The 22,679-nt window shown below is 37.2% G+C and overlaps 3 protein-coding genes across 10 annotated transcripts in view; 2 read left to right on the plus strand and 1 right to left on the minus strand.

Annotated features, from left to right (window-relative positions):
* The window catches only part of LOC127938924 (palladin), a 178,781-nt gene extending 174,757 nt beyond the window's left edge, over positions 1-4,024 (plus strand). For all 7 annotated transcript variants that reach the window (XM_052535841.1, XM_052535845.1, XM_052535842.1 and 4 more), the window contains 3 exons: positions 261-426; positions 835-968; positions 2,347-4,024. In XM_052535841.1, the coding sequence (XP_052391801.1) occupies positions 261-426; positions 835-968; positions 2,347-2,507 (461 nt within the window). In that variant the 3' untranslated portion in view covers positions 2,508-4,024. The remainder of the gene's footprint in view (positions 1-260; positions 427-834; positions 969-2,346) is intronic.
* A 114-nt stretch (positions 4,025-4,138) lies between these two features.
* On the minus strand, positions 4,139-5,438 carry LOC127938202 (carbonyl reductase family member 4-like). Its single transcript, XM_052534638.1, has 3 exons — positions 5,433-5,438; positions 4,776-4,890; positions 4,139-4,670 (listed from the first exon to the last, which is right to left on the minus strand). The coding sequence occupies exons 1-3, from the start codon at positions 5,436-5,438 to the stop codon at positions 4,498-4,500; spliced, it is 294 nt and encodes a 97-aa protein (XP_052390598.1). The 3' UTR covers positions 4,139-4,497.
* A 5,878-nt stretch (positions 5,439-11,316) lies between these two features.
* Positions 11,317-22,135, plus strand: LOC127938927 (serine/threonine-protein kinase Nek1-like). 2 transcript variants are annotated; one of them, XM_052535853.1, is made up of 5 exons: positions 18,529-18,664; positions 18,758-19,102; positions 19,990-20,123; positions 21,034-21,179; positions 21,998-22,135. In XM_052535853.1, the coding sequence occupies exons 2-4, from the start codon at positions 19,036-19,038 to the stop codon at positions 21,061-21,063; spliced, it is 231 nt and encodes a 76-aa protein (XP_052391813.1). In that variant the 5' UTR covers positions 18,529-18,664; positions 18,758-19,035; the 3' UTR covers positions 21,064-21,179; positions 21,998-22,135. The 2 variants fall into 2 exon arrangements, with proteins under 2 accessions (XP_052391812.1, XP_052391813.1); XM_052535852.1 differs by lacking the exons at positions 19,990-20,123; positions 21,034-21,179; positions 21,998-22,135 and adding an exon at positions 11,317-11,828 and having other exon boundaries at positions 18,525-18,664; positions 18,758-19,287.
* Positions 22,136-22,679: the final 544 nt, after the last annotated feature.

Raw genomic sequence — 22,679 nt, forward strand, 5'->3', positions numbered from 1 at the left:
TAAACTATCTATTTATAATTTGTGTGATGCAAAGATGAATTTTCAGCAACATTACTCTAGTCTTCAGTGTCACATGATCCTTCAGAAATCATTCTACTATGCAGATTTGTTGTTCAGGAAACATTTATTTCTTCATCAATGTTAAAAACAATTATGCTGCTTATTTTTCTGGAAACTGTAAGCCCCCCCCCCCCAAATATTTGTATTCATTACATATATATTTATATATATAATGTGTGTGTCTGTGTGTGTGTGTTTAGCCAAAGAGATGCATAAAGCTCCATGCTTCATTGAGAAACTCCAGAACACAAGTGTTGCTGAGGGTCACCCAGTGCGTCTTGAGTGCCGTGTGTCTGGAGTCCCATTCCCACAGATCTTCTGGAAGAAAGAGAACGAGTCCTTCACTCACAACACCGACAGGATAAGGTAAGAGAAGACCTTGGGCCAGTCGAATCCCAGTTTAGCTAAATTATTATATTATGGTTTATCATGTTAAACACAATTTACCTCATAGATACAGTTAAAAAATGTTTGTGCACCATGAGCCTGTATATGGCTGCTGTTGGAATCCTGGTTTTTAAAGTTGCTCCTTTTGTACACAAAGTAACCTCACCACAGGCGCTACCGTCTATGCCACCTCAGAGAGATGAGAGCAGTTAGTAACAAGCTGTAAAGTCTCCAGTCACTGTTTGTGAACGTGGTTTGCTCTTAAGGATTCAGATTAAAATAAAATGCCTGTGCAGCCTGAATATACAACCCTGCATCTCGATATAATCCTTCGTTTCAGTGCACACGATGTTGCCACTCATTCTGATGTTCAATTCTATTTCCCAGCATTCACCAGGACAACTTTGGTTACCTCTGCATGATCATCCAGCCGGCTCTGAAGGAAGACGCAGGCTGGTACACGGTTTCAGCTAAGAACGAAGCCGGGATCATCTCCAGTACGGCACGTCTCGATGTACACGGTTAGTCAAACATACAGTGGAAACGGAGCTGAAGAATGCATGTAACAATGCTGAGTTATGATTGGTAAAAGACCAAAGTACACTAAATACAAACCAAGTAGTCTGAAGTGGTTTATCTGATCAATGCACTTTCATAAGTTGCTTCATACTAAGAACAAAACTGTATTTAATCGGCCCATTAAAAGCACACTCCCTTCCTCCACCCAGTGTTGTTCCCACAGCGATTAGCCAGCACTGAGTTTGCCATCAACAACAATTTTAACAATACGGATGCATTACCTAACATTAAACCAACATTAACATTAAACTAACAATGGACTGGCAGCCTGTGTGCTGGAGTCTTACGAAAGTTGTTTTATTCACACAAGGGATGTGATTTAACACTGATTGTTCTGATCTCCATCATACCATGATTCAAACTCAACACATCTACGTCTGGAATGAATTGGAACTAGAGTTTGCTCAACATTAACATTTTTGGCTTTGATACAGTATCGGCTTTGATACCCCAATACTGGTGTGAGTTTCCCAAAACCATAGTTGCTAACCTGTTAGGAACTTAGTTGGTTGGCAATTGGAAATTGCATTGCAACCAACAAAGTGGCTAACTTAGCAACTATGGTTTTGGGAAATGCACCCCTGATTGATTTACCAATATTAAAACTTAATTATTTAATAAAAAACATATATATTAAAGATCTTTACTGTTGCATTAATATATTAAAAATAAAACACTGAAAGCTAACATTATAAATTTGTAATACTACATGTATATTTAGGCATCACAGTATTATGATGTTTGAATGTGGATCAGAGTTAAATATAAAATACTGGCCGATAAATAAAAATAAATTGTCATATCAGTAAACGATATGGTAAAAGATTGTATCACGCATATTGACAGTTGTATATGCATTATGTATTTGCATATAGTCAAAACATAAATGAAATCCAAGGCACAACTTTCAATCAGACAGGGTTAGAGGTGCATGTACAGCACATTTTTCCAAATATAACATCCAAATATTCCAGACATTCTATATATTGTAACTGAGAGAAAAAAAAAATAGCTACCAAGTTGCTGTGCTCCCGTTGGCACACATGGATGTGAATAATGAAATTGTCTGAACTCCTTTCAAATAACATTTCCCCCCTCTGACTTGCATTTGTATATTTATCCTTTTATTTATATATAATTTATTTGACTTTTTTTTTCGGGTATACTGTGTAACCCTAAATGAAACGTTCCAAGCCATACAGTTAAGTCTCAATATGTTTTCTTAATTGAGGAACTTCATTGCTTATCTAAACATCAATATTACATCCTCTGAAAGTGAGAAACCATGTTCATCCTCGCCCTTTCCTTCCCTTGCCTCAGCCCAGTGGCAGCAGACTCACACTCCGAAGCTCAAGAAGGTGCGTCCATCAGCGAGCCGCTACGCCGCTCTGACAGAACGGGGTCTGGATGTGAAGGCAGCCTTCTTCCCAGACGCCAATCCTCTTCCTCCCGGCACCCTAGTGGAGAGTGATGACCTGTAGAGACTAGATCTGGATCTGACCTTCGAATCCCGATCCCTTGATCCAGTGTACTCCATAATCCCCACCCATTTCTCAACATAAACCTGGGGTCAGATGAAAAAGTGATCGATTGACTTTGGATGGCGAGGGAGGAAGCTGCGAAGCATTTCATTATCATTACATCTCTGCCTGAGGAGGACCATTCACTATACTTTTATTTCAGTTGTTTTCTGAGGGGAAGTGTTGTGGGTGATTAAGCGAGGTCATATCCTGCTTACTGGTTCGCTGACGCACTTAACCTACACACACACACACACACCAGCACGTGCTTTGAGGAAGGAGGTAGTATATCGATGATCACCTTGTTTTTCATCTCTAGATTTTACAAGTGCCTAAGAAATATTTAATTTTCAAATTAAATGTAAAATAATAATAATTAAATAACTATTCAAGTTACTATCATCTAGCTGTGCATGTTACTATGGTGCCAACACATTACACATTTTATGTATTTAGTTATAGTGCCTTAGACCTATAGATATTTATGAAACGCTGGAAGAAATGTCTTCCTCTCCAGCACAGGAAACAGGACTCTTTTTGGGTGGTTTGGTTGGGGGGCTGGTTCTCTGGATGAAGGGAACAGGGCTGTGGAAAGATGGACACACCTAAAACTCCATGGACCTCACCGTCCCTGGAGCTTCAGTGTCCTTGAAAGGCAACGTAATTATCAGATGCACAGTGGCATAGACAGAAGCTGCGTCTGGATCTCAGCTCCAATGCAGAGATGTCACACAAGGCCGGGCCTTCATGAGATTTTCCCACCGTCTTTTTAGGAGAGATAAAAAGCAGAGACCGATGTGTCATTAACATGAGTGATGAGAGTTTTGCAAGTGTTGGCTGACTGACAGGTTTGGACAGATGTTTGTTGTGTTTCTGTGGATGTGATGAGGAATGCCTATGATGGAAGTACAGGAAGCAGAATCAGTTCATGCATGTTTGTGGAGGACGGGCTGATTCTGGATGAAGGCGAGATCTATACGAGTATTACTGATTTTAATGATGATGGTGCATGGAATGATGAGATGGTAATGCTTTGACCGGTAGGCTTCAGTCTTCAGGTTTGGAATTACAGAAACATCCAAAGATGTGATACTGTTTTATATTTCATTGACTTTTAAGTAACTCACACATATTCCGTCTTGCAACGCATTTGTTAAGATATTAGCGTTCTCTAAACATTTTCTTTCATCAGTCGAGTATCAGATACTCAGTTCACATAGTTTAGCCTTCATCTCGCACACAGTTGCAACATATATACAAAACAATATAGCATAACAATATACACAATATAAGCCTGTGATTTGAATATGCTTTTTTTTTCTTACATAGCTGTTTATCCTTTAAACAGACAGATATGAGGAGGTTCTTACTTTGCGGTATTTTCTGTTTTCCAAGCCAACCTGTGCCTGTATACGAACTGTTCTCCTTATTCTGTTCTGGTTTATGAATGGTAAAATAAATAAACATCTCTGAAATAACTGAGTTTGAGTCCAGTCGCTCTTGGCAAAAACATCTCTCAAAGATGAATTAGCTTTTTTGATAATCTGTATTATGATGGTGAAAAGGCCAGAATTTAACCCCTTTTATTAATACTTAAATTATTTTTATATGAATTGGGGCTTTAACTCATCTGTAAGTGTAATGTAGCACAGCTTATGTGGATGCTGAAAATAACTATGACAACACAAAGCGAGTCATATCCTCCACGCATTGACCTGTGACCTCAGTCATCCCAAGTATGGAACATGCAGCCATAACCCAAAAATTCCAGTGAACTAAAAATAACCTTAATCCAATCCAGATGAACCAAAACTGCTCTTACACAATGATACGTGTGACCTCAGAATTCCACCGAGAATTTCACAAGATTTGACGCAGTCTGTAAATACAGTTATTGCATCAGAATAACACAAATATGCAGTCAGCTCACATGCTTTACTGGCAGAAATCATCACAATGCCAGCTGTAGTCCTCCATCCACCAGCAGAGCCTGTCCTGTGATAGAAGGAGACTCCAGGAGGAAAAGAACAGCCACCTCTGCAGGTTCCCCAAAACGGCCCAGTGGAATTTTTCTCACCGCTTCTTCCTTCTCCAGCCCTGCCGTCATCTCTGTCCGAATGAATCCTGAGAGGGGAAGGTGAAGCAAATTTTCAGTGTTACTCATATGACTGCTAATGAGCAGATAAATGGGCAAAAGAAGCAGTAGAAGAAAAAGATAGGACAAACGACCTGGAGCCACCAAGTTCACTGGTATATTCCGGGTAGCAACTTCCTTCGCCAGTGAGCATGTGAATCCGGCTTTACTGGTGCTGTACACACACTGACCGGAGTTACCCTTCACACCCTATGTTCACACCCAACACTGAACCTGAGGAAACGTGATTAAACCTAAGCCTACTTGATCATATTTGATACACACATCTAAATTAATGATGTGGGCACAATCTACTACAATCCTCACCCTTTATACTTTTTTAGAAGGTTGAAGCACTTTTAGAATAATTCTAAAAATGTCCCTCTTTTGTGCTTTTTTAAATCTAGTAAAAGTAAATGTAATAGTAATTTGTATTATTGTTATGCTATATATATATATATTTTTTTTTTAAATATTTCATATCAAACGTCTATTGTACTGAAACAATTTAGATTATCCATACTTAATTTTTAGAACAAAATCATGATAAATGTGGGTACCAATTATGATACAGAAATATTTATTTGTGCATCTCTCAGTCATCTTTGTATTACATTGTATTATATGGTTTAACATTATATGATGTATAATTCCAAGCTATCAGAATTGCATCTTGTTTTTTGTAGTTTATTTTTTTTTGCCATTTAAATATTAGCAAGTGCACTAAATTGCATATTTTGCTCAGTTTGTACCTCCATATTCTCTAGCTTCATAATCTAATATTAGCAATAAAAGCCAGACATATCAAATATAATACTCAACAAAAAACACATAATAATTTTTTTTTTGTTTGTTTTTTGTTTTTGTTTTTGTTTTTGTTTCCATTGAAATTTCCATTATGCGGACAGAGAGGGAAACAATCAAAAATCTGTAGCTTTTGCGCCATCTAGTGGTGATTAAACGAACCTAAAATGCCCAGCTGCTGATGCATGGAGACTTTCCCCCCTTTCTTCAACTTAAACTTCATAATATTGAATTGAAATAATGTATAAGAAGATCATAAGGTAGTAAGACTCACCTATGTTGACAATAGCTCCTCCGCAAAGACTGCATGTCTTCAGATTTACTCCTCAATAACAATGCATCTCTTTAAAAAAGATCCACATGCAATATATATATTACAAAGCTATTTTTTTATTATCGTCATCTCTTTAGGTCATAGTATCTGTCTGATATATTTATTCGACAACACATTTTCTGCAACACAGCTTTGTGGCTTTTCTGACCTGTTGATGCCATCTGCATTAACCAGGTATCCCACAGTGCCACAGGTCTTACTGATAGTCTCAAATAATTTCTGGACGTCTTCTACTTTAGAGACATCACAGCTTAGACCCAAATGTTTTTCTGAAATTAAATATATACGCCATAATTATAATAACTTTTTTAACACAATTTAGATTAACTCTTTCTAACTGTTTTTGTTTGTACTGTTCACTAGATACATACTATACATAACACTCCAATTTAGGTAAAAAAAAAAAGAGGCCTGAACTGTATGATGTATGCATTGTCAAAATGAAGTGTTAGACTTTTCATCAGCCAGTGCAGCGTCCTTATTCAGACAACACCACGACCCTATGACCCCTCTGTGCTAACAGAGACACTGCTCGCCCAATGCCATGTGGACCCCCAAACACTACAGCCAGTCTGGACATCACGACCCTAAAAGAGTAACAACAGCACAGGATGAACACTGCTGGCCAGCAATCAGATACTGAATGAATAAAGGTGAAAGTACAACTGAAAATAGTAACTGTTGAGCACCTTATGTCTATCTATAACTATCCCTTATAAAAAGTAATAAAGTAATAGTTTTTCTGACATGTAGTTTGTAACTACTATAGGATTTGGCGAGCGTGATTTCACCAAGTACAACATGTTCCTGGATCAACATCCTTGTTGATCCTGGAACAACTTTCCAAACAACCAATCAGAATTGAGATATACCTTTTCAGAAATTATCTGTTTTAAGCTTACAACCAGAGTTAGGTGCTTCTACACTCTTGTTAATCAGCTATCATTTCCCACAGATTTTGGGAATAAATTATGGGTAGGGTTAGGATTTAGGGGTAGGGATTGGGTTAAGTCTATATTTTTGCACAATGTGCAGGATCATCAGAAGATGTTCATCCAGGAACATGTCTTACTTGGCAAAATCACGGCGACCATAGTATTGAGACTTTTAGATGACAAGATATCGAACTCATGTTAAATATTGATAATATCATCTACCGTACTTTGTTGTTGCTAAATGTGAACTTGTGGTACAGAGTGTACTGCATGTGGAGAGCCGATAGCTGAAGCCAAAGTTAGTATAGATATCAGCGTGTGAAGTATATCGGTAAATTAATATTAACTCAAAGACCTTATTGAGAGAAATCAATGCAATATATATCGAAGAGGACACTCGAGGCAGGGGGACTAACACATTTTTTTAAATAACAGTTTCAAATGTACTGACTAAATAATGCATATCTAATAAATAATATATATTTGCCCGACTCTAACAGCTACACATGCACATCAATTCATGCCTTGGAATTAGAAAGCAGCTAGAATTACTCTTATAGTAAAGAAATCTTTTTAAGAAACTAACACACACACACATGCTCAGAACTTGAAAATAGATAGATAGATACAAAGAAAGCCAAGAATCGCACAAAGAGGTGGCAGTTCTAGCTAACATGAGCCATCTAAACATCGTCCAGTATAAGGAGTCCTTTGAAGGTAAAGCCCCCACATACACTGAGACATCCATATTCAGAAATGTGTATTAAGTGATGTTGGAATATGATGCTTCATTGCCCAGCTCTGCCATTATGTCGACAGGCATGGTCTTTGGTTTTTAATTGACCGATCTTGATTAATCTGAGAGCATTAGTTCCAGCACAGACCAGACCCACTGCATTTCTGTTCTGAGGGCTTGTGTCTTTTTGATAGATTGTGCAGTCTGCATGATCTGGAGGAGCTCCAAGCTCTTGAATTAAATTATAGAGATGATGTCGTTGAGCTAATGATCGTTTCTCTACATGAAGTCATGCAGCAGCAGTATCTCTGACATCCGGATGGCAGGCTTATTAATGCCATGAAACTGGGGTGGTGTATGAATGGTGATGATATTAACAGTAGAGGGCAGAGATGTCTGCTTAATACCATTTTAAATTTACAGTCAAACCTGTAGTGTCAATCTGATTTTATATACTGTACACACATTTTCATCATAAAACCAGTAATATTGTGAAATATTATTAAAACAATTTAAAATGACAGTATTATTTTTAAATATATTGTACATTTTAAAATTAATTTTAACATATTGTAAAAGCGTTTACTCCGGTCTTGATCATGAGCTTATCATTCTTATCATTCTGATATGCTGATTAACTGTTAAACATGTCCTGTTATTATTAGCATTAAAATATTTTTGTGGAAAATTTGATACTTTTCTCAAGTTGAATAGAAAGTTCAAAGAAAATTGTATATAAATCTTCTGCGACATAAGTATGTTTACTTTAATGTTACTTTTGAACAATTTAATGCATGTTTTTTATGATTTAGAAAAATCTCACGGTTTAATCATTGCTGTTACTCTGTCATTGAAGTACAGTAATGTTTCTCTCTTTTTCTACAGAGAGTAGTTGTTTGTACATAGTAATGGACTACTGTGAGGGAAGAGATCTTCTTAGAATAATCTGAGAGGGACTCTATTCCCTGAGGAACAAGTAAGAGGAACAATATAAAGACAATGAATTAAGCTCTGCACATAACAGGCCACAATTTATCAAAGCTTTAAAAAATAAAAATTCTCACTCCTAGTGAATAGTGCCTATGAAAAATCTATTTAAAGTCATGTGCACACAGCTGCTAACCTGTTTTATTCTATATAGAGTGGGTTACCCCATGGGGATGGCAACATTGTACCAAATTTAATGGGATAGTTCACCCAAAAATCTAAATTATTAATTAATTCTGCTTTTGTTTTCTATCAAGAATATTTTTCTGACCAAAGATAAAATTTTAAAATGTAATTTATTCCTGTAGTAGCAAAGCTGAATTTTCATTGTATGTGTCATTGTTTGTGAAGCAAAAGCATCACAAATCCTGATCACATCCTGAATGATGAAACATAATATGAATGTTCAGTCTGTGATGTATTAATTTGACCACAAATGGATGTGCATTGGTTTTGGATTGTAAATTAATACCCCTCTTTTGTCTGTGGCTCAGCAGTCAGCAGACTCTGGAAAAAACAAGCTTTACAACAGCAAGTCAGCTAACTGGTAAACTTCCTCATCCTGAGATTCTGAACTGTTTTTTTTTTCTTCTTTTTTCCCCCCCAAATTGATAGCTTTTGATGAAACACAGAACAGTGGTTCAGAACAAAAGTTTATTATAGCACTTTGCATTTGCATGACTCGGAGTAGTGAATGTACCAACATGAATGAATAAATGAGGCAAGAATCAAAATATTGCAGCAGTGGAAAGCACATGCCATCAGCTCTAATTACATCATCATCACATATTCATAGTGTTATAAAACTACATAGAGTTATAAAAGCAACATTTAGGTGAGCTACAGTGAGAAATTGGTGGATACATTAGGCTGCACATTTTAATAATTTGACATTTAATTTTGCTAGTTGACTAGATGAAGAATAAAAGTAGTCAATGAATTATACACATCCCTATTACTTCCAGAGTGAATGGGTTATGTATTAGAGTGTGTTTTGTTGTGTAACCATGGATGGTGTGTTGCGTTACATGCTCTGGGACTCCAGCTGCTCTACAGTAACCAGATTAATAACAAACAGGGCATTTGGTTATTTGTTGTATTTTATTATATTTTGGTTATTCTTTGCTCTGAGAGCAATAATGTAATAAAATGCATTATTTATATGCAGTAACATCCATTTATTTATTTTTTTAAACGTGTTTAAGAAAAAACAGCAGGTGAAGTCATTTGAATGGACGTTTGGCAGGGGGAGGGGCTAAGGAAGGCTTGGGGGCAGAGTCCAGACTCAGAGGTTCTGAAGGTGTTGGAAGAGGCAGAGCTCCAGTCCTTTACCCAGAAACTAGATCCCGCCAGCACCTGTGACCACACACTGACTGGTAAGTTTTTGATCAGAGTGTTTTTCATATGTGTGGTGAGTTCAGTCTTACTGACAATAGCTTGCTGTAAATCCTGTGGTGGTGTTTTTTCCCAGAAAGCCTTAATCTCACTGAAGAGTCTTTAGATGTCACTGCTGAAACAAAACAAGTGCCTCTTCCTCAGCCTCGCCAGCTTGCCATTGGCCTTGCAAAACAAGAAGTGACCTGTCAGGAGAGACTGCCAATCACTGCAGAGGTTAAAAGACTGGAAATAATCCCACCAACACCAGAGGAGATAAAAAGACTCAGTCTGGAGAAAGTGAGACAAAGGGTGAGAATAGTATTACACTGAAAATGAGAACAGAAATGTGTAGAAATTCAAATTCTTTTGCACTTTTGTTTGTACAAACATTTTCTCTGTCCTTCTAGTGATGGATGATATGGAGTCAGAATTTGACAATCGATAGCATCATTTTGGCATTAATATCTTTATCACTGTTAAAATTGAATACAGGTTGTTTTCAAACTTGTCATAAACCTGTCAATTTGCTCTTTTACTTCAGTTAGTATATAGCTGATCTATATATTAGTATTTTATTATTTAAAAAAAATAATCTAAACCATTCAAACTACTGTATTTTAAACATATTTTTGTTTTATCATTTAAAGAGAAAGTTCACCTTAAAACTGCCTGACACGTGTAGAATTATTTTTAGAATTGCTTTACAAATCTTGTGATACGATATCAGCTCATAGTTTGCAGGGGCAAAAAAAAATAAGAAGAAAAAAAACATATCACAAATAATGTTTTTTATTATTATTATTATTATTTTATAGTGCTTGACAGTACTAGTCACAGTCACACAACAGTCGTTGAATGACAAAAGCTATGTTACAATTCACTGTTTTCCTTATTACAGTATGTGTTCTAAAGAAACAATAACTGCACACAGGTTTGGAACGTTCACTACTGTTCAAAAGTTTGGGGTTGGAAGAATTCATTTTTTTCTTTTTTAGTGTTTTTCAAAGAAGTCTTTTATGGTCAACAAGGGTGTTTTTTCTTATATAATAAATAGAGTAAAATAGTAATATTGTGAAATATTATTTTAATATATTTTGAAATATAATTTCTTAATTTATTTGTCAAATGGAATTGTTTAGCAGCCATCACTCCAGTCCTCAGTGTCACAAGATCTTTCAGAAATCATAGTAATATGCTGATTTGGTGCTCAAGAATTATTATTAGCAATGTTGAAAACATTACATTTTTATACATTTTTTCAGGATTCTTTAATAAATACAAAGTTCAAACAAGCAGCATTTATTTTGTAAAATTGTAAATGTCTTTACTGTAGTTTTTGATCAGTCTAATGCATTTGATGCTGAAATGTTGAGGTCTTTAAAAAAAAAAAATCTAAAAGTAGTGCACATAATGACATAACTTTCATATTTGCAATGAAAGATCCCTTTAGTCATTGTTTTTTTATTTTATTAGGCCAGCAGAGGGCAGAGTATTACAAGCAGATTGCACACAGATAACATGCAGAGAAGAGAAACGGCCTGAACCTGCAGGTAGTCTCAAGTGCAGTGCTAAGACACCTCATCTCCCTCTCACACAAGCGTGTCTCATTATGCACCGTATTAAAGTGCTCCAGGCTTCCTCTTTACACTTTGTTTACTTTCTAACGATGTGAATCCTCAAAAGTTTAAAGAATGCCAGTTGGAAGGAAACTTCCCTGTCAAAAACAAATGAAGTTTTTGTTACGTCGTCTTTTTTTCAGTTGACGAGTCTCTGTTTGTGAAGCAAAGCAGTAGTCCAGCTCACAGACGTACAGTAGCTTTGGCCGTCCTGTCTGCTCTGCTCAGTCCTCGCTGGAAGACTCTTCCGTCACCTCACGTTCCCGGTCTGTCTCTCCACTGCGCTCTCTCTCCACCGGCGTGATGACACACTTCTCATTGGCCTCTCCACTGGCCTCTTCGACACAAACAACCCAAAGGCGAGCTTCATCACTTCTACCCCATTGTACCGAGTGTTAGTCTATATTTCTTTTCTCTCTCTTTGACGGCAAACCAGTGGAGCTAACCCCTGGCCAAATAATCAAATGTTAAAGGCGGGAACACACTACATGACTTTTAAAATCGGGAGTGGTTGAAAAAATTCTAGGCATCATACACACACTTGCCAACTTTGTAAATGGTTACAAAAGAAAGAAAAAAAAAAACAGCATCATACACTAAACATCTGAGTGTCAAACACTACCAGGCTTTCTGAACACAACAAACTGGACCTCCTTGCTAGCAAATGCATGACAAATGTAGACAATTTGTGTTGTAATATGAAACGTTTAATATCCACTAAATGGATAGAATTATAGTCTTGAGCAAAAAAAAAAAAAAAAGCTGTGCCCATCACACACTGTGATTTTCTGTCAGTTTATACAATTTATACTCAACTTATACCCAAAATCTGCAGACTAGGTAGGCTATGTGACGGTATCAAATTTTCATGGTGTGATTAATTGCTAATGCTTTTATTACTGTATACAGTACTATCATGATTTTGAAATTTAGTTTAAAAGAAGTGTTGTCATAATAAAGTATAATAGGTTTAATAACTTTTTTTCTTATAACAAAAAGAAACTTAACATTTAAATACAATAAAGCAATACACAAAGAAGTATAACATATATAATTTCAGTTTTAAAGATTAAAGTGCAAAAGGTAACACTTTACAATACTTTCTCATTAATTACCCTTAGTTAATGCACTAAAATTAACTATTAATAATAGTTACATTTGCTACAGAAGTTATTAATCTTTGCTGAAAATACTCAATAGTTAAATGTTAGCTCAAGTTCATTAAATAACACAGTAGCAACTTTTGATGTGAACATTTTATTAAATATTGAAATTAAGTTTAATGAATGTTTGGAGAAATTTTTCATTGACAGTTTAACTAATGTTAACAAATGGAGCCTTAATGTAAAGTGTGACTGAACAATAAAGAATCAAACATTTTCATATAGTATAGGCCCAACCTAATAAGGGTTCAGACAGTAATGCTTGGTAATAATAACTTTGATAAAGTTTCAGTCCTGTATGTTAATGTATGAAAATGAAGAGGCATCACTATAAAACTGGTGCAGAGAAGTGGAAAAAGAGAAAAGAAAGTGTGCAAGATAAGGGTAAGTGATGGATTTTGGAAATATATTGTTGAAATGGCAGTTTCTGCATCGTGCTGCGAGTGTTTTGAGGACACGCTGTGCCAGTATAACAACAGTAATGAACATCAGTGTTTCCCACAGACTTGCACTCTATGGCAGCACTCCCCCCTGGGGAAATATATATGTATATGTGACCCTGCACCACAAAACCAGTCTTAAAAAAACATTGGATGGGTCAAAATTCTTGATTTTTCTTTTATGCCAAAAATCATTAAGATATTAAGTAAAGATCTTGTTCCATGAAGATATTTTTCCTACCGTAAATATATCAATACTTCATTTTTGATTAATAATATGCTTTGCTAAGAATTTATTTTTTTCGACAACTTCAAAGGTGATTTTCTCAGTATTTTGATTTCTTTGCACCCTCTGATTCCAGATTTTCAAATATTTGTATCTCTGCCAAATATTGTCAGTTAAACCAGATAAACCATACATCAATGGAAAGCTTATTTATTCAGCTTCCAGCTGATGTATAAATCTCAATTTCAAAAAATGTACACTTAAGGCTGGTTTTGTTTTGTGGCCCATGGTCACATATATGCTAGGAACAGCAGAAATACAGCCTTTACCATGGTTACCTCTCTAAACAAAGCAGAGCATGCAAGTGCAACTTCTGACACCTGCTTGTTTGTCATATTTACGTTTTCAAACAGCCTTTCATATTCTTATTCACTTTGGTGTTTATCAAAATCAAAGATGTGCCATCTCTTTATTGAAACATTTGTTAATACATTTTTCATCACAAATGAAGACATGGTTTTATGTTTACGTGGCACCATACACAACAAAATGTGTAAAAACACAGTATAAGTCATTATAATCAGTAATTATGTCCCCACTGGATGCAACAAATGCCTCGTTTGTGATGGGTTTTATTGGGTTTGACTCGTCGTGCCGGGGGAGACAGGGTATGGTAAGGGGCGTAACATTTTCATCGCACGATTGAGGATTTTGCCAATCACAAAGCACTGGATAGCTGGCCAATCAGAGCACACCTCGCTTTTCAGAATGATGAGCTTTGAAAAAAAATAGATTTTTCAGAAAGGCGGGGCATAGAGCAACAATTATGTACATTATGTGGAAAATAGTTGTGTTTTTTTAACCTTAAAGCGCATAAAAACATTGCATTCCACCAAATACACAAAATAATGTTATTTTTAGCAACGTCATATGAACCCTTTAACCCAGACTTATTTCAGTTGACAAGACCACATTTCTTCAATGTTTTTTCTTATATTTGTTGATCAAGTTTTCAACTAATATTCATATTATATATATCAGTTTTGTTTCAGCAGTTAGTTTCAGCTATGTATCAGTTTTGTTTTAGTTTCTGTTTAATAGTTACGATTTTAGTTTACAAAACAACTCTTCAAAAGTGGGAAGAAATTCAGGTGAGTGTGTGTATGTATTTGTCTAAAGCCCGGCTCACACAGTGTGATTTTTGGCCATGATTTGGTCATAAATTTTGAAAATCATAAAAGATTTCTATAATCCTAGGCTAAAATCAGTAGTTTTTGATCACCTTTTTGACATGTTCACCGACAGCCGATTGATGGCCATTTGTGATAAAAATTTGACCTCAGACGAAATTTTGACAGTGTCAGAAGGTTTTACGCACAGTCCTGCAGTATGACTTCTCCTACGACGAGTGTCAAACTGTCTTCATTTTTCAAGACAAGCCATGATTGGAATTAAGGCTACAGATTTCTTCGAACCACATAAACTCCGGCCAAATTCATCTGATACGTTTCCTTTGCTATGTGGGTGTGTAGTGCTGCTTTCACTATTCTTCTTAAAAACGCCACTATTGCCACCATTCATATACTTTTAATGATAGCCAACATTACAGCCCATGCAATGCAGCTTGCAGTCACTGAACGTGTGCGAGTTGATCGTGTAGAACTCCGGACAAGTTTTCTTGCGTGCAGCTGTTTTTAATGCGTCTTGACCGTCGTACAGTTTGACATTAATGGCAACTGAGATCCCACAGTGTGACATGATCATCATGTTCGTACAGTCTGACAAGTACAATCCTAAAGGACTTTTAAAAATCGCACCGCGTGAGCCCGGCTTTAGTGGAAAGATATGAGACTATTACAGAGCATAATAATGGAGGACTCCACTGCTGCCATTTATCACACTGATTAGAGCAGAATCTCTTATACTACAAGGCAAGAGAGAAAGAGATTACTAAAAAGAACAAGAGAAAGACTATGAGGAAGAAAGTTAGGGCACTATAGCAGGAGAAACGGAGGCAGCCTTCGATAATGTGTAGCACTGCATCTCGAAGTCAAGTTTTTGTTTGGGGTGATTTGTTTTCCACAGACTGAAATGTGTGCACACATAATGGTGTGTGTGTATGCAAGGATAGGCATATGTATGATTGTGGATGTGCCTCAGGCCATTGCAGTGCTGGAAGGCAGAATGTGTGTGTGTTTTTGAGCTCCTGAGTGGAGCGTTATTAATGCGATTCTTCCACATCCTTGATATGCCAGTAAACCAAAGGACTTTGCGCCGGCCTGTGTACTTTTTCACCCACCCCACAGGCGCACATACGCAGATACTTTTCTTTGCCCTCACAAAAGCACATTAACATTCACACCCACGCCAAGACTTTTGCAAACACGCACGCACATTTGGCCTTTTGGCTTGCTTGCACCCAACCCTCTGGACAGCTGGACAGTCAGATCACACACACACACACACTAAATGCCGTCTTTCTCAGCACAGGCTGTCAGTCTGTTTAATCAGTAGTTTAGCACTACTCTCCACTCAAGTGCGAGAACACAGTGCATCTCTGAACCGACGGCTGTGGTGGAGATGGATGATTGTGCCATTATTAAAGCCCTCCTCTGCTCTGTGGAGACAGTTTTAAGTCCCTCATGGGTGTTAAATAGCTAAGTCGTGTTATTCCTGTAAACGAATAACTTCGAACTGCAGCTTAGAGACATTTCTTGTTCCAATTCATATTGATTAAAGAGCTATATTCTATACTTTTGTAGTCTAGTAAAAATGCTTACACCAACAATAGTTGTAGGTAGTGGTCAACCGATATGTTATTTAACAGCCGATGCCAATATCTTGGAAAGTAGGGGGGCCAATATAATGTTTCTAATTATTATTATTATTAATATTTAAGAAATTTGTAATCATTTGACAATGTATAAAAAAAAAATTAATGTGTAAAAGAAACATACTTTTACTTTAGATGACAATATTTTTCACAAATAAATAAATATTTTAAAAAATTATAATATTAAAAAAGTTAAGTAAACACTGTAACCACAGGGCACTCGGTGTACTGGGAAATTTGTGTGCATTGGGAATCATATTTTTAAAATAAAGCCAGGGTAACCCGCATTTTACATATAGCACACAATGAAAATGACATGAATATGACAGTGGGCAAATGCATAAAGTGCAGCATAATTTGTAATCACGAGTTTAAAGCATTTAATTCACACAAACCAACAGTCACACAGAGAACATGCGATCATGCTGGATACACATACACACTTCACAAGATCTCACAGCTGGATTCGACTGAGTTTGCAAGGTTTGTGAAATTAAATGTTCATTTGTCATTCAAAGATTTGTTTAAATTATATACAAGCATATTTGCATAATTCTGACGGCGAACAAGAAAGTATTATAATGTTTGCATTTCTATTACTAATAGGCCTAATAAGATCGTTATAATACTTTCTGTATACATTAATTCCTTAGTTTAAAGGGTACATAACGTACACAGTTTCACCTAATCTCATGTTAATCTTGAGTACCTATAGAGTAGTACTGCATCCTTCATGTATCCAAAAAGTCTTTAGTTTTATCATATTTATAAGAGAAAAATACAGCGTTCTGATTTTTTCCATAAAAAGCCGAGCTCCGGTAGGCGTGCCGTTGGCGGAGCTGTAATACTGATGATTCGTGTTGTTTCCATTAACATATATTCACTTATGTGCTGATTTCCAACAAAAGACAGAAATCTGATGCAATTGTACCTACATGAATGGGGTTTTATCACAGGGACGGCTCCATTTTAATAGCAAACGATCATGTAACACTGGGTTCTTTGGGAAGCTGAACACTGTTAACTTTCCCTCACATCCAAAAACGCACTTATTTCGAGGCATTCTCGAACAAATCCTATGCAGCGCTGGCAACGATTTTGAAGCGCGTTGATGTGTGCGGTCTCGCTCTCCTCTGGTCAATGTGTGTGCGCGACCACACTTTTCCGGGAGAAATACTCATATAAGGACTTCCGCTCTCATCTACGTCATTAGATCCACAATCTAAAAAAATCAGCCGAAACTTGTACCAACCCGGAAGTAAGATTTTCGGCAAAGAAATTCTCAGTCATTCTTCTAAATATTTTTTTTTTTAAACTTTGGCCATGTTTAGCATGAGAATCCATCTCTTTAACACTGTGAATAACTCTGAATACCTGAAACACCATTGTACCCCCCCCCCTAACCGTTCTATATGATTATTAGACAGACTTCTATTCGTATTAGACAGAACTGTTAACAACGACAATGAACAAGAGCGAGAGTGTGAGCACTGTGTAAATCTTCCGTCATTCAAACAACAATCCTTGAACTGAACCAAGTTCCAAGTTTCTGTTTGGAAGTACATCACACGAAAGAAAGAATCAATCTGATGCTATTTCAGTGACATCCAGCTTTTAAAAGTGTTAATACTAACTATGTGACAGTATCAGAACTTTGCTGTTTGAACATCCTGACCAGCCCAAAACATTGGTTAAACCAGTGTTGCAAGTTTAAGACCGGACTATGTGTTTGGAAATCTTTTTAAAACAATCATTATGCACTTCATTTTGCGTAAATTAAAAGGGATGATTTTTGCTGCTGTGCCTCTAAGACATGCATATGCCCTTTTCACATGTGAGATGAAATGAAAAACAATGCTTATTTAAGTTTGCTGTTGGGCGCAATAGAGTTGGCCCTGCCTCATCCTTCAATGACAACCTAGTTGCACAGCCTGCATTACACTGTGACAGGTTCACAAAACAATCCGTACCGAAATATGCTGCACAAACTCTGTAGGCCAGACTGAAATAATCAGGGTTGTTGTCAAAAATAAACTTAAAATGCTTGTTTCTAACATTAGGATCCTTCTGTCTATGCAGAGACACAGGTGTAACCCCACAGCACAATGTTTGCTGAACTTCCTGCACCTCAAGATATTAATGACATTGTTATTTATTTTTTTTAAATGTGACTTGTTGTTTACATGCTCGTGGCTGAGACAGCACAAACACCATTACAGGTTGAGCCCTTTTTGCAGGTTATTTTTAATAAATAGTCTAAGAGAACTGAGGAGGGAGCTTTGCATTTGGAGTGTTAGTGTATAGAGTTATTCAGCTACTGAAGAACATGAATATGTCTGTTTTCAATTTCTTTTTTGATGTTTGTGAGCACTTGTTTATGTGTGTTCTATCAGATGCTGAGGACGTGCTCTTTACCAGACCTCAGTAAAGTGTTCAGTGATGCTGCAGAAGCTGAAGGTGCAGTCGCTCCTGACAGCAACCTTGAGATTGAAGATTTGGAGGATAAAGCGGATGAGCAGTCTGAATCTGAGGAGTAAGACACACAAAACTCACGTGTATACATGCTCTCTCTCTCTCACACACACACACACACACACACACTGACTTATCACTGTATCTCTTTCAGTGTGTATGAGGATGATGATTTGAGGGAGCTCAGAGCATCTATGGAGAGGCTTCTCCGGGAGCAGCGCAGTAATGATGATGATGATGATGAAGATGAGGAAGATGGTGGTGGATCCAACAGCAGCCCAGCTGATGAAGAGGCAGCTGGTCGAGATGGGTTGGCTAGGGCTGGTGATGACAAACACAGTCCAGAGGAACAGAGTGTTTTAATGGAATGGCTGAGCAAGATGATCATGTTAGGCATGGTGAAGAAGAACCTGGAGGGTCAGTTACTACAGAATGGAGGTTGAGGAAGATGAAGAGCAGAACCACAGTGAAGGCCAGCTCAATGAAGAGTGGCAGTCTGGTAATGCAATCATGACTGTATCCATAAACCACTGCAGATGCTAACCGTATCCTCAAACAGATCACAAGGGTTGAATGCATGCACAAACACAGAACAGAACAGCTGCTAACTGCATCCATGAATACAGCATTGTGGCTATCTAGATCCACAAACACAGCACAGCAAACAGCACAACACAGCTAACTTTATCCGCAAATACATCTGTGAACATAACAAAACAGCTTACTGTACCTGTCAACACAGTGCAACAGCTAGCCACAACCGTTAACATAATGCAACACCTAACCGTAACCACAGTGAAACGGCTAACCTCTTCTGTTAGCACAGCACAACAGCTAACCCCAACCACTAACAGCACCGTGACCAACTAAATACACTAAAACAGCGAATTACAACACTGCTCACTTCATACACAAACACAATACAATTACTAACTGCATCTGTCAACACAGCATAACAAATAACTGTGTCTGCAAGCACAGGTTAAATGCAACCCAATAGCTAATCATTTTCACAAACACGACAGCTAATCTCGTGTATTGTGTATACACAACTAACTATATTTAAAACAACTGAACAATTACATTAGCAAACACATCTCTATTGAACAAAAACATTAATGCAACAAGCATGTTCAACTGTTGCTAAGCTCACTGAAAATGAAGTACTGTGTTTATTGAGCTAAATATATTGTTGTGGCTAATTAAATCTGACGATGGATTGGGTTTGCATGACTACAGTGTGGAATGACGTTGGCAAATGACACTTTCAATACTGACATAGGTCAGCATAGTATCAGCCAATGTTCCACAACAATACTCTCTCACTGTGTGAACTTTGATAGATTGTAGTGCATGCTTTATCTCTGTGCATGGATGTGAATGCAGATGACAGTGAGGAAGAGGAAGATGAAGACCTAGAGCAACAGGACAGCATCTTCAGTCGTCTGGAGGAGCTGCGGTTCCATCTAGAGCAGGCCATGGGCTTTGAGAACTTCTTTCTAGCCTACAACAAGATCAAGGTCGGAGTTCCTCGATTTTGCATTAAATGTCAACTCTCACCATGTATTCAGTGAAATGAAGTGGTTTTGTGTCCAGGTGAATGCTTTGCGAAAATACTGCATAACTAAAAGGTTGTTAGTGGTCAGACACCACCAATAACAATGCAGCCATGTTCTTCACTCATACATTTTTAAACACTAAGTTTTGTTTTTGGCCTTCGGGTTCATTCTGGGAATTAGATACAGATGTTATCCGTAACCTTTAAGAATGTTAAATGTGCTGCCTTAGGAGGCTTTTATATAGTTTGTCACACTGGGAGTGCAATAAACTGCTGTGATTTGCTGTATTTTTGTTTTTGCTGCTGGTTGAAAAAAAAAAAAAAAAACCTTACCCCCAAGAAACCCTGTAATGAAAATGACTTTATAATTCATAACTTAAAGGAATAGTTCACCCGAAAATGAAATTCCTTCATCATTTATTATATTTTGTGTAATACCAATGAAAGTCGGTCATACAGGTTTGGAACAATAAATGATGACATCATTTTAATTTTTGGGTGAACTATGGGTGGAGACTCTTTAAATATCTTCACTTTTATGCAAACCTGAATGACTTTCTGTGGAGCACAAAAGAAGATATTTTGTAAAATGTCTGAATTAGTTTTTGTCTATACTATTAAATTTAAATTGAATAGGGTCCAATATTGTTTGTCCCCAGTGTTCTTCAAAATATCTTATTTTGTTTGCTTCAAAAGAATAAAGTCATACAAGTTTGTGAAAACATGAGTAAATGATGAAATATATACCGGTATATATATTTTTTTTATCTCTAGGTAAATTATCCCTTTTAGAATGTTGTTGCATCTTGCACTGGACTTTTCATTGGTTTGCTTGACTTCATCAGTAATTCATTATTTGATTTGCTATTTAGGGTATGATGATGAAGGATTCAATAGGATGAAGATGAGAACTTTGCTGTGGGCTCCAGCATGGTGCAAAGCATTTTTGGAACTGAGCACCAGCACTTGTATCCTAAAATCCTCCATTTGGTGATGGCAGATGGAGCTTACCAGGAAGGTAAAGTGTTTGCACACACATTCTCACTCTCTGATCCATTCATACACCATTAAATCCCATGTTCTTCACATAGTCGTACTAGTTCATTCAGTCAGATCTTTGCAGAAATAGAGCAGTATAACATGAATGGGTGTAGAAGAGAGCAATTGGGTCATTCAGTGCAGTGAATCGAGCACTTTAGAGAATGCCCTGAAAACACACATTCATAATTTACATGATTACATAAAACATTTGTTTTATATTTGTGAGTGCATCTCCCCCAGTTATTTTTTCACAGTATACAGGTGCGTCTAAAACTATCGTACTTTTATTATTGTTATTATCATTATCTTTATTTTTATTAGCAATAATAATAAAGATGGTGATAAGAAGAAGAACACAACACACATGACACAACAATGTCTTAATGTGTGCAGTTCATTCACTAATCCAAACAGACATGGTAAGAGTGAAATATAGATGAAGTGTTTAAATAAGCAGTGCCTGCAGAAGGTGCACAAGACATTCTGTGCAAATCTCTGAGCAGTTCCAGGGCATTTAGGTCAGGTCACATCATTTGGATTATATACACGTATACCCCTACATGTGTCTGCTTGTGTGTGGAGCAGCCTCTGATGGATGTGAGGGTATTTCTGGCATTTACACTGTGTGTTCAAGGCTAACCCCTGATAATGGACTTTAATGTTTAAGGTCACCTCTGACATCAGGAATATAGCCTGGAAGTTTTCTTCAGATCTCGGTCTCGTAAGTGAGTTGATTATCCTTTAACAGTTCCTGTGTTTCTTTCCCTTCTGCCCCTCTCTCTCGCTCTCTCTCAGATAATGATGAATAGAAGTTATTCATCCGTGCCGTTGGCAGCCTTGGACAATCTGCTGGCAGGCTGAAGTATTCCCATGATGCACTCTGACAGGCTGAGGAGGTGCATGTGGAGGAAGGGGGGATTGAGAGAGAGAGGGGGGGGGGGGGGTAAAAAGAGAAATGGGGCACTCAAGCATGGGCAGTTTAAAGTCCACGGTTGATTTTAGTTCTACTTCCATATCCCAAGTCACCGAAGCACTACTCTGTAAATTATGTGCATATAAATGTGTTGTGGATAATATTATTTAACCAAAGCGTAGCCGAGTGTTAGCAGGAGAGAAGTAAGAAGTCTCAGACAGAGATGTACATGTGTGTCCTCCTAGCTGATGACAGACTGTATGTGAAAATGCTGCTCATGCTGTATTCACAACAGCTGAAGCCATGGAAACGGCTTTTTAAGGATCTAGATCTAGATCTAGGGTCAGAGGTCAGTTATCTGCCCAATATCAGGTGTTCGCACACACGAGCATTGGGATCTAACCAGCTGTCTACCTCAGACAACATATCCGTCTAAACTTCTTGTCTGAAAATACCAGTCTTCTGATTTCTGCGGAACCTCTTTTTCTACTTTTTACACATCGTTAACATAACGTGCTTAAATGATTTCGCCTCTTTCAGGATTTCTTACTGGAAAATCTTAAA

Source organism: Carassius gibelio, chromosome A20 (genome assembly GCF_023724105.1).
Source record: "Carassius gibelio isolate Cgi1373 ecotype wild population from Czech Republic chromosome A20, carGib1.2-hapl.c, whole genome shotgun sequence".
NCBI classification, from domain to species: Eukaryota; Metazoa; Chordata; class Actinopteri; order Cypriniformes; family Cyprinidae; genus Carassius; species Carassius gibelio.